The sequence below is a fragment of the Frankliniella occidentalis genome, unplaced genomic scaffold (assembly GCF_000697945.3).
Source record: "Frankliniella occidentalis isolate FOCC.00 unplaced genomic scaffold, Focc_3.1 Scaffold33, whole genome shotgun sequence".
Taxonomy (NCBI): Eukaryota; Metazoa; Arthropoda; class Insecta; order Thysanoptera; family Thripidae; genus Frankliniella; species Frankliniella occidentalis.
In genome coordinates, this window is record NW_026267163.1 from 481,460 (window position 1) to 492,550 (window position 11,091).

Consider the following 11,091-nt stretch of genomic DNA (forward strand, 5'->3'; position numbering starts at 1 on the left):
GCTACTAAAAGTTATTGTGTTACTAAAAGAGAGGCTCAGCAAGTCAGAACAGAGTAACCTTCATATTCTGCAAATTGTCCCCCTTTGGCTTATCTACACCTTTTGGTGACCTTTCAAATTTTTATCTCAAAGGCTTTGAAGCCAGTGTCTTCTGTGTGCTGTGGATATATAGTGTGCATGTGTATAAATATTCTTAACAAGAAGGGACGACTGGTTGTGGGAAGATATGGGTTGGAACTTCTGTATTAATTTTAAAAACTGTTTCATGGACCAGGCACTTGTTGAGCAAGCCCATAAGGATATAGAAATGAAAGATGAGAGCATCTTCAAACTCACTAAAGAGGTTGTGGAATTAAAGCTATTACGAGAAGAAGTAGATGGAAGTCCTTCAAAATCTTCAAGGAATCCTGAGGATTCTCCTGTTTGTAGGGTAAGTTTTGTTGAGTAGGGTTGATCTTAAAAAATTCTTGCTTAATACAGGAATTTTTAAAACCGGACTCAAAAATTGGCAGGTCACAACCCATCTGGAAAATGAATGTGGTAATTCAACCTCATTATCAGACTCTGGTCATTTTGATGATGTGCTGTCTGTGACTTCTCCTCAGTCTAACCATAGCCCTGGTCCAAGGCAGCTTGCACTGACACCTGAGTCTGAACGACAAGCAGAAATTTACCAACGCAAAATTGATGACGTCAACCGTAAACATGGGGAAAAGAGTGTTGAGGATAGGAAAAGCCTTGTAGATATGTATGAAAAGAAAATGGAGGAAATGTCAAGAAAAGCTAGTGAAAACTTGAAGCTAGAAAAAAATGAACTCATTGAAATGTATGAAAAACGCATTGAAGATATTGTCAGAAGACATCAGGATAAACTTAAGGAAGAGAGAACTTTAGCCCAAGATTCATTCAACAAAAAGATGGAGGATGCCAATACAAGGTTTGCAGTTTTTTTAAGACAATAAAATTGGTTTGTTATTTTAGATATATTTTAGAACCTTTCTTTATGTTCTTCTGTTTTTGTTTTTTTTATAGATTCAGTGATTTACAACAAGAGTTATTTCAATGCAGAGAGAATGCAGTACTCCTCGAGGAAGATGTTGAAAATCTTCGGAAGAAAATTTTGACACAAGAGCATCAACTTTCAGAGAAACGAATAGCCCTGGTTCAAACAGCTCAGCTTGAATCAGAGTTGCAAGTTCTACGTAGACATGTGGAGGGACAGCAAGAATTCTCTGAGCAGACCTCGCAGCTTCACGGTGAATTAGCCGAAGTCGTAAGCCAACTAAAGGAGATGGAAATCAGATATAAGAAGCTTGAATGTGAAAAAAATGAAACTGAGGCCAAATTTGAGGCTATGCTCCAAGAAGCCCACGAGCAAAAATCTCATCTGGAAGGTGAACGCTCCACCATGCTGCAAGGTCTCCAAGAAATGGAAAAGAAAATTGAGCTTTTGGAACAGGAAAAATCATCCTGTATTGAGGACTTGCAAAAGTTAGTTGAGGTAAAGTGTAAGGCTGAAAAAGAATTTATTGAGGTATCAAAAGAACTAAAATATTTTGAGGAGACAAAAAAGAAACTTGAGAGTGAGAAAACAAAACTAGAGGATCTTTACAAAGAAGAGAAGAAAACAGTACAGCATTTAAAATTACAATTGGAGAGTAAATCAGATCAGTTGCAGCATTTTATCAGTGAGGAAAGTCAAAAGAAAAGAGATTTAGAAGACCAAACTGCAGAAATCATTGTCATGAAAGAAGAAGAATGCAAGCATGCCACAGACTTAATGTCGAAACTTGAAAGGGAACTTACCAGTGTAAGAGGAAGTCTCAGTGAGCAACTTCAAAACAAAATTGAACTTGAAAATTGGAAGTTGAATGCACAAGAAGAAATCAAAAACCATCTTCAAATAATCCAAGATTTATCAGAAAACTCTGAATATCTGAAAAGAGAAATTATTGAACTTAAAACAAGTTTAGATGAGAGATGTAAAAGTCAAGAAATGCAAGATGGCATCATTGACGATTTGACTGAAAAATTAAATAATTCTGTAGCTCAATTAAATAAAAAACAAAATGATGTACAACAATTGACGGATTGTATTGCCAACCATGTGAAAGAACTTAAAACAGTTTCAGAGTTGCTAGAAATAGAAAAAAATAAAAATTCTGAATTACTGCCATGGAAAACAGTAGCTGAAAAGATGGAAACAGACATAACATGGCTGAAACAAAATTTAGATGAGAAAATACAGCAACTTCATTATTTTTCTGATATTGAAAGTGAAATGAGTGAACTCAAAAGAAGTCTTCTTCTAAAGGAGAAGGAGGTTGAAGAACTAATTATGTGGAAATCTAAAGCCCTTAATCTAGAAGAAGAGTTAAAATCCATGAAAGATGGTATGGCTACATCCATGCACAAAATGCATCTTGTAAATGCGATCTCAGAAGACATCCAAAGTGAAGCAACTAGTGAGTTACCAAGTCAACTGTTACCTCAACAAAACCAGTTGAATTTAAAAAATTCTGTGATTCCATGTGTTCCTTATGAAGCACAGCAACATGTATTAGAACTCGAAGCTGAAATTCAAAAGCTGCGGGAAAGTTTAGATCAGTCCTACTGGAGTCAGTCTGAAAAAGAAATGTTAAACTTGGGTATGGAAAAGACAGTAGCAGACCAGAATTTGAAGCTCCAGAGACTAGAGAATGAAGTTGTTATGCTTAACCAATGTATTGCTAGACTTCAGGAGGAAAAAGATAACCCAATGACTCACATAGATCAACATTTGCTGAATGCAACCCCTCCAGAAAATAAGATTAGTCTAGATCTGGATCAGGAAGAATTAGAGATATTACCAGGAGTTTTAGGCCAAAACGATGTGCAAGATGACAGTCTTCACAATATAAATGGAACAGAAAATGCAGAGCTGATTGTTTCAGAGTTAAAGTCTGAAATTGAATCTTTAAGAAAGGCTCTTGCTGATCAAGAAGAGAGACATACCGAAATGAACTTAAAGATGTACTTGAAAGGGCAAGAGGCAGCCAAATTTGAGAGGAAAGATCAGGTGAGGATATTCTAGACTGATTAATTTGTATAATCAGGTAGCCTAAAGAAATTATGAGCTTACGTCTGTTTACTGTATTTGTGAAATGCGTGCATTTTGTTTTAGCTTCTTGAAATGGCCGTGCAATCACCAGAGAAGGTATCCATTCCAGAACTTGTCTCACAATTGGCTGAGACAGAAAAAGAACTGGAAAAAGTGAAGGTAGGCATGAAATGATTTTAAAATAATCATTGTCTATTGTTTCTTTGTCTCACATTTAATTGTGCATGGGAGGTTGAAGGTTTCTTATATGCTTCTTCATATACCTTTTTTAAATTGGTATATCCTGTCTTTAAAAACCTAACTATAAAACATTTACCAGAATAACCCTCATGGTTGGAGATGAGCCTCAGTCATATGATTAGCTGTAGATTAGTTTCTTCTCAACTGTTTCACAGTTCTCTGTTAATGTATCAACTAACCTACTGCGCCGTAATACACTTACACCTAGAGTTATGCTTTTTAAAATTGTTGACTTTAAAAGAAAAATACCTTGTGCTGAAACAACACATCACTGTATTGTATCTCAAATAATGAGAGGCTTATCTCACACAGTTTTAAATTGTACCTGTCACTGAGACAGGTGTGATTTATTGACTAATATGCATCATATTCCCCTTCCAGGCCAGACTTTTGTGCGTTTTGTTTGGTGTGTAACTGTGGGTTGTTGTGTTTTTGGCACGCGCTTTGCAGGATAACCAGCTTGAGAACATGCCTAAAAGCAGTCCGAGCTTGCTCAGCGCAAGCGAGGCTGTATGCCTTTACCTTCTTGGTTCTTTCAAGGTCTGTATTTTGTGGTTGGACCCAGAGTTTTCTCCTCTATATTGTTTGGCCTTGTGCGTTCACACATTTCAGTCTGTCAGCATAGTTTCTTCAATTTACTTTCTTTTGAACATTATTATGGGATAAGAAAAACCTTCTGTAGGTGGGTGTGTCAGGGATATTCAGCTCCATTTATGAAACGTTTAAAAGTTATCTCTCATGAGCTATTCTGTTGGTCAAACGCAAACTGATTGTGTTGAGTGTGTGAACAGCCCCTAAGCTTTGTAGGAACAAAATTCATATAAAATTAAAGCAGTATCAAGCCTGACCTGTTGTACATGCTAGGTAGAACAGTTACATTATTTAATCTGTAGGTCATTTAGGTCTTGGTGAGAATTAAAAACATTGCTGTTCTTGTCTTGCCTAGGTCTCCTTTGCATGACTTCTCTTCTTGTCTTTCGTATATTGTCTGTTTGTAAGTCTTTTCCAGATGGTTGGTGCTGGCTTTGCTTGCAGGGATACTGTCTTATAGTTTAATTTAATTTCTTATTGTTATGGATATATTTAAGTTCTTAAGTTATTCTTGCATTTTGTTTGGTGTGCTGTTGGTAACTTTCATGTGCAGAGCTTCCATCATGTCTCTGGTGCATGAACTGAGACTATTCTATCTATTTCAAAATCAAAATAAATTGCATGTCCAAAGTTTTAACATTTTTGAAGCATAGGCCAAAAATTAAAGGCATTGAAAAATTGTGACAATTATTTCAAGAATAAACAAAATAAAACCCTCTTTTTGAAGAAAACCCTGGCATGTGCATGGGTGGGCGGAAGTGCATGTTCAAGGAATTGTCACTTCTTAGATAGAGAGTATGGCCAAAGGATGGTGCTGTGTAGCGGGGATTCGACTAGCAGTACCATTCTTTCGTCAGTATGACTAATTGCCAATTCAGTACCGCCCAACTCCCAGATGGAATTTGGGCAGCCTCATTACCAGTCGAAGTTTGGGACTGTTTCAATTTTTTAAGCTCAGCTATTACACAAAAATTTCATGAGGCTGGTCTGTTTTATCTGGGTTGTGATGTTTACTTCTTGCCTAACACTTTGTATATTTGCAGGCAATGTATAGACAACTAGCAGAGGGACAAGCCAACAACAGCAGCAGCCCAGAAGCAACACTATTATTCCTCAAGTCAGCTGTCTACTACTTTTTAACTGATGAAGCCAATTGTCAAGGGCACCTACATGCCATTCAAAGTATTTTGGGGTTCACTGAGGCAGAGAAACAGTCTATTGATATGTTGACTTATATTCGCCGGTGATCAGATTTATAGTTCAAATTTGTTCAGCTTAGCTTTTAAGCATGTAAGGGAAGTGATGGGTCAAGTTTTAATGGATTTGTATCTGAATGGCTTTAAGCTTCCTGATAGGTTATTAGCACTGCTCCAACTGCAAAGCACTGCTATTCAAGTGCACATTTATCTTTGTAATTATGCAATGGAGGACTGACAGTACTTGTTGAAATTTTGGAAAAGAAAGTTACCAGCTGTTAAGTTTTATATGTCATGTTTTAAATGTAATAAAGTGCCTGATTATAGGTGATATTTTTAATTAAAAGAAGTGAATGGATTTTAGAAAGGTTTATTTAATGAAGTATAACAGGAAAATCACTTCTTTCCAGGAAGAATGATACCATCATACTGCAAAGAAAACAAGAGAATGAGTCATTAGAGTAAAAACCAGTTACATTAAAATGAGCCACAGGTCCAAGTAAAACATACCTTCTGTTGGAACCATTTCATAGCATCCTCCTTGGTAAGTCTGTGGGGGAAGCCAACAACACCACGCTTCCTCCTCCTGTGAGCGACATTGAATCCTGCAATACAAAACAAAGGCAATTAAATGTAAGGTCGGATGCACTGCAAGTAAAATATTTCAAAGGTGTAATGATTCGTTACCTGGTCGGCCAAGGACAACATAGAAGTCAAGACCATAGATACCAATACTAGGGTCATACTTGATACCAAGATCAATGTGTTCCTGAATGCCGAAACCGAAGTTGCCAGTGCAAGAGAAGTTCTCCTTTCTCAATTCGTATTCCCGGACCTAGAATGAAAACCATTGGCTTAGACAATAGTTACTTAACAAAAATTTGGGTCTCTGCCTGAACAGATCATGTTCCTTCTCTTAGTATCATCCCCAGTATACAATGTGAGGAAGAGTTGCAAATTGGAAGGATTTCTATAGCACTCTACTTAGAGATTCATAATATAGGAAAATGATCACAATAGAGCACAGTGCAAGAAATTATGCAAACAGTGAAACAAAAAATTTGAGGTACTGTCCCTTTCGTCAGTATCTTCCCCAGGAAGAAATGTGGGCAAGAGTTGCAAATTGAAAGGATTAATATGGCACATAGTTAAAAGACACAAAACTATATGTATAGGTCTATACAACCAAGTGCAACAGTTAAATCTTTAAGGCGGTTACTGTTGATAAGATGGGTAAAAACTAAATAATTCTTGACAAACTGATAAAGTCACAAATTGAGATCATATACTGTGTTCTGGGACACTTTACTAACAAAAGTAGCACAACATTCCAGCATAATAGTGAGATATCCTGATATATTCATTCAAAATAGATCACAAGCCAGTTAATCAAATAAAGCCAAATGAGATTTGAAAATAGTTAATTATGTATGATCAAATAAATGTTTTAACACACATCTTGCTGTGGCTGGCCCTACAATTACACTAGCATAGTCTGTCATAAGTTAACTACATTTTAGGATGTTTACTGATGACACATACCTTCAGTCCTCTTTCTAAGATTTCTTCAGCCTTGGCACCTCTGACTGTGCAGTGGACAGCAATCTTCTCGTTACGCCTAATACCAAAAGACCTGACGGTGTACCTGGCCTTTGAGAACACTGGCTGCTGGCCCGTAAGCTGTTCCAACACCTAAGTACAACAAATAATAAGAAAGAACATTACAACGGTGAAAACACATTCAAAACCAAACGGAAATGAACGCAGGGAGGAGTATTCATTACGTCCTTCAAACGTTTACAGTGATTTGATAACCCAGAAATTTACCTTGGCTGCTCGTGTAAGTCTGTCACCAGACTCTCCTACACAAATGTTCAAGCAGAGCTTGCGGATGCGAACCTCTCGCATGACGTTCTTAGAGGCATCTTTGCCTCCTTCCTTTTTGACACCCTTCTTATCCTGAAACAGAAAAAGTCAACACATGAGTTTACAGAAGCCGCTCGTAGAGTCTTAGGTTAGGCGCGGATAACCCCCCTAACACAACAATTTCAAGTGGCGAACGGGAAATAACAGCCCGTGGACTAATTAGAACACTTTCAACTCTATACTAGTCAACTTTAGGAGAAGGTGGGAAGCAAAGTTAATCGAAATCTTATAACAAGTCCAGTGAACACGTTGACGTCGAGATGCCCGTCCCAGGCACCACCGCTACAACAACACTGATTGTATTTCACAGTTCACACCATCCAAACCACCCGGAGGACTTGTAATTTCGACGAAATGAGTATTTACAACACGTAAATAGAAAACAACAATAGATATCCTTATTTACGAAGACGATGGAAATAGATTAAAATAAACTTTGAACACAGGCACCTACCGCCATGGCTTCGGCACAAATGGACAGTTCAAAGACCGGATGTTACTGTGGCGTTCTGTGTCCTCACCGGGGCCGGGTTTTAACCGGAAACCAAGAAGCAGACGATGCGCCTGCTGAAACGTTTTTTGTGTTTAACAGAAGGCACTGGTTATGTAAACAAAGTTTATTCAAAACATGGTGGGAAGAGTTCGAAGAGATCTCAAATTTAATTTTCCCTATAAATGCGATTAGAATCTGCGCAGCTACTTTCATCATGGATGGAGACGAATCTGCGAGCCTTTTAGCTTCTTTAGAGCCTCAAGTATCTTCTTCGGACTCTGCGGAGCGAAAGTTGGCTCGCCAGTTACGAATTTCTAAACGCAATGAAGCAGCTCGCAGGTAATTCAGTAATTCATTATTCGTTTCTGCTGCTACTTTTCATTCGTCTTGTGTGAAGTCATATGATTTTTTATCATTATTAATTATCATCATCATTTGCTTTAAATTGTTTTCAAGGGGTACCAGCGATGGTGATCACCATCTGGATGTTGTGTCTGAATACACAAATCTGGAAAAGCAAGTGGAAAGCAGTGCAGAGGAGTTGGAAAGATTACTCATTGAAGGAAGAGAACTGGTTTGTTTAACATCCTTTTCCACTTTCTGATCGTGGAAAATTGTTTGTAAGTATTATTTAACTTTATTTTTATTTAGGTTACTAATGTCCGTGTAGCCAGTGACACACGAGAGGTGAATAGACGACAAGAGGAATCAGAAAATAGGAAAAAAAGGTTGCAAAGGCTAGAGGAAGAGGAAACAACAACCAGAGCAATGTTCGAAGAAGTAAATGAAAAATGGGAAATGATGGCCAAGCACAATGATCCCATGGATCTAAAATCTGATATCGATGCTCAAAAAGGTCTAATATAGATTTAATTAAATCATTTTTCATAAAAAGACATCTTGGTCCACACTGTTCCGTCTCATTTTTGCCTTATTTTTATCAAAATAGAGAGATGCAACGAGCTTTTGGAACAGAAGAATGCAGTTATACGGGATTTAATGTCTGAATTAGAAGCAGCTGATTTACGTTTTGTCAAGGATCAGCAAAGACAGTTGGAGGAAGTTTCTCTCTTGGTCCAAAGAATTGAAAATCAGGTCAAAATTATGAAGGAAGCTTACCGTCGAGAACTAGGGCTGATTGAGGTGAAATTTTGTTTCAAATAATATTTTATTTAATCAACTGTGAGGACTCATTTCTAATCTTTTTGCTCTCATAATAAAGGAGGCCATTTCAAATGAGCGGAAAGATCTATTGGATTCATGTAATAAGCAATGGGATGCTCTGTACAAACAAAGGGATAAAGAGGAAGTAAATAACTTGAAACTTCGTTTTCAAGAACAGGAGGAGCAGGATGAAGAAGTAAAGTGTGTAAGAATGGAACATCAGGAAAGGTACAGGCAAACTAAAATTAAATTGGATTCCGACATTCAGGTAAAAAAATAAATAAGAAAATATATTTTTAATAAAGTACTGTCACCAGTAAAGCAATCTGATTAATATTTTCCATGTAAATTTTCAAAGGTTATGCATCATGAATTAGAACAAGTAAAAGCAATGTGCCTCCTTAATGCAGAAAAACTTGATTACAATTATCAAGTGTTACAAAAGAGGGAGGATGAAAATTTAATGATGCGAGCACAACAAAAGCGTCGAATTAATAAGTAAATGCTCCTAATTTAACTGATTTGATAACCAGTATAACTTGTTAAAGTTAATATTATTTTAATAAGGTTGCAGGATATAGCTAATAGCCTCCGAAAAAAAATGAGAGAGTCTGAAGCTGCAGCTGAAATTGAAACAGCAAGGCTCCACGAAGAGATTTCTCGGCTCCATCAAAATATTGGTGACATAGAGAAGAAAGCAAATCATTTTGCCAATATTAATGATCGGCGATATAATCAAGTGTGGAATTTGCGTCAAGAAACTGCCAATGAGTTACTTACCAAGGTATTCTTAGTTTCTTGTAAAGTTAGGGTAAGGCAGAAAATTAAATTGAGATGTCTAGTGTCAGGCATAAATTTGTCAACAGATCATGACCATAGACCGCTTAATTCATGAACAACAACTTGGTTTAGAATGGAGTCCTCCTGAAAATGTTCTCCTCAACAAAGTGGATTTACCATCTTATCAAGCAGCAATGAAGATTATTTATCAACCATCTGGTTCTAAAGGTGTGTGGTGTTCTTGTAAAAAATACAATTGCAATTATATTTTTAACATCATTCAGGAAAAAATGTTTACAGAGGGAAAAGAGGGAAACTCCTCTGGGGAAGCTATTGGCTCTTTAAATGAAAGATGTGGGAGCTCTGAATCTAAAATTTCTCAGGAGAGAGAAGAAGATGATTCTAAAATGGTTTTAAAAGAATTGGCAAGGAGACGTCTCTTGAAATTAGTACTTCAGCGAGTCGCTGACAGTGCTGGTTTTCTTGTTGAAGAGAGACTGAGAGATCTTCTTGCTCCTTACTCAGAGTCTCAACAAACTATAATACGCCTGGACAATGTGTTTAATGTAAGTATTTTTATGGGCATTAATTATAATCTAAACTTAACTTGATCACAACCATAAAACAAGTTGCTTTTAATAGAGCAAATTTATATGTTATCTTTCAACTTGTTTAAACAAATAATACAGGCTTTGGGACTGCGACATGAAGCAGATATTGAAATGTTAAGAGACTACTTTCTTCCATATGCTACATGTACTGTTTGTATAAAATCTGTGCCTGAAGAGAAAGTCAGTACTGAAGTTACAAGAGACCATCTTACTGATAGCTTACTTAAAATTCAGTATGTATGGGACTTTCTGTTGGTGCATGGCTTTTGTGGGCAATTATTCTCATCTGTCTCTTGGCGGTATGTATTTTAGGCAAGCTGAGCCTTCAGAGCTTCTCCATTTGTCAGAAACACAAGAAATCCTTGTATCTGAAAATGCTACAATTTCATCAGTTATAACGGATCCGTCACTTCATAAAGTAAAGGACATAACTTCAACCAAAACTGGTATGTAGATGATATTTTAATAAGGTCATTTCAAAAAATAAGTAAAACAAAAGTAATTTTACTAATTGAAAGTTGTGACCATAATAAATACTTTTTGTAGTTGGTAGCTCGGCAATGGTTCTCCATGGTCCCCCAGAGAAAACATGCTATGACTCACATCCATTGGAAATTGATCCTGTCTATGTTTTGCAAGCACTCAGAAATTTCATTTCTAACTTCCAACAAAACAAACTGGGGTAATTGTGTAATTGAATTTCTCTTCTCCTTTGTTGTACGTACTGATTTAAAGACTGTAACCAATTATTGCAAAATAATAAATCTTAATTTTTCCAGGGATTTGAGGTCAATCGCTTTCTTACTCTCTCAGAAAAGAAACACTGTTTCTCGACTACTTTCTGTAGAGGATGTTGACAGGTTTTGGGGTAGGTACAAAAAGGCATTCCCCAAGCAGAGAGAGAGACTATGGGAGGGTTTTTTGATTGCCCTCAACAAATACCATGCAATTCTATCTGGTAAGTCAAAATATTAATTAAACTGTGTTTGA

The 11,091-nt window shown here is 36.8% G+C and overlaps 3 protein-coding genes across 4 annotated transcripts; 2 read left to right on the top strand and 1 right to left on the bottom strand.

The window, feature by feature from the left end:
- Positions 1 to 274: 274 nt before the first annotated feature.
- LOC127749117 (myosin-2 heavy chain-like) lies at positions 275 to 5,494 on the top strand (the record flags this gene model as incomplete). Of its 2 annotated transcripts, XM_052265945.1 has the most annotated exon segments (6): positions 275 to 430; positions 513 to 937; positions 1,033 to 3,058; positions 3,164 to 3,259; positions 3,791 to 3,880; positions 4,975 to 5,494. In XM_052265945.1, coding segments are annotated over 6 exon segments (2,997 nt in total), but the record flags the coding sequence as incomplete, so codon positions are not given.
- Positions 5,482 to 7,637, bottom strand: LOC113208398 (60S ribosomal protein L11). Its single transcript, XM_026425357.2, has 6 exons — positions 7,508 to 7,637; positions 6,955 to 7,086; positions 6,670 to 6,819; positions 5,815 to 5,962; positions 5,638 to 5,732; positions 5,482 to 5,556 (listed from the first exon to the last, which is right to left on the bottom strand). Exons 1-6 carry the CDS (start codon positions 7,511 to 7,513, stop codon positions 5,524 to 5,526), a joined length of 564 nt encoding a protein of 187 aa, XP_026281142.1. The 5' UTR covers positions 7,514 to 7,637; the 3' UTR covers positions 5,482 to 5,523.
- Positions 7,491 to 10,787, top strand: LOC113208418 (dynein regulatory complex protein 1). Its single transcript, XM_052265947.1, has 12 exons — positions 7,491 to 7,885; positions 8,003 to 8,120; positions 8,198 to 8,402; positions 8,496 to 8,689; positions 8,769 to 8,978; positions 9,069 to 9,208; positions 9,278 to 9,494; positions 9,577 to 9,718; positions 9,791 to 10,056; positions 10,180 to 10,334; positions 10,414 to 10,547; positions 10,648 to 10,787. The coding sequence occupies exons 1-12, from the start codon at positions 7,512 to 7,514 to the stop codon at positions 10,785 to 10,787; spliced, it is 2,295 nt and encodes a 764-aa protein (XP_052121907.1). The 5' UTR covers positions 7,491 to 7,511.
- The last annotated feature ends 304 nt before the right edge of the window (positions 10,788 to 11,091 follow it).

Bases quoted from the DNA above. Each gene is read 5' to 3' on its own strand.
- LOC113208398 (XM_026425357.2), bottom strand. The intron at 6,820-6,954 runs GTAAATTTCTGG...TGTTGTACTTAG, and splicing joins GACTTACACGAGCAGCCAAG to GTGTTGGAACAGCTTACGGG. The intron at 5,963-6,669 runs GTATGTGTCATC...TTTTCATTCTAG, and splicing joins TCTTAGAAAGAGGACTGAAG to GTCCGGGAATACGAATTGAG.
- LOC113208418 (XM_052265947.1), top strand. From the start codon at position 7,512: ATGGCTTCGGCACAAATGGACAGTTCAAAGACCGGATGTTACTGTGGC. The intron at 10,335-10,413 runs GTATGTATGGGA...TATGTATTTTAG, and splicing joins GATAGCTTACTTAAAATTCA to GCAAGCTGAGCCTTCAGAGC. The intron at 10,548-10,647 runs GTATGTAGATGA...TACTTTTTGTAG, and splicing joins CATAACTTCAACCAAAACTG to TTGGTAGCTCGGCAATGGTT.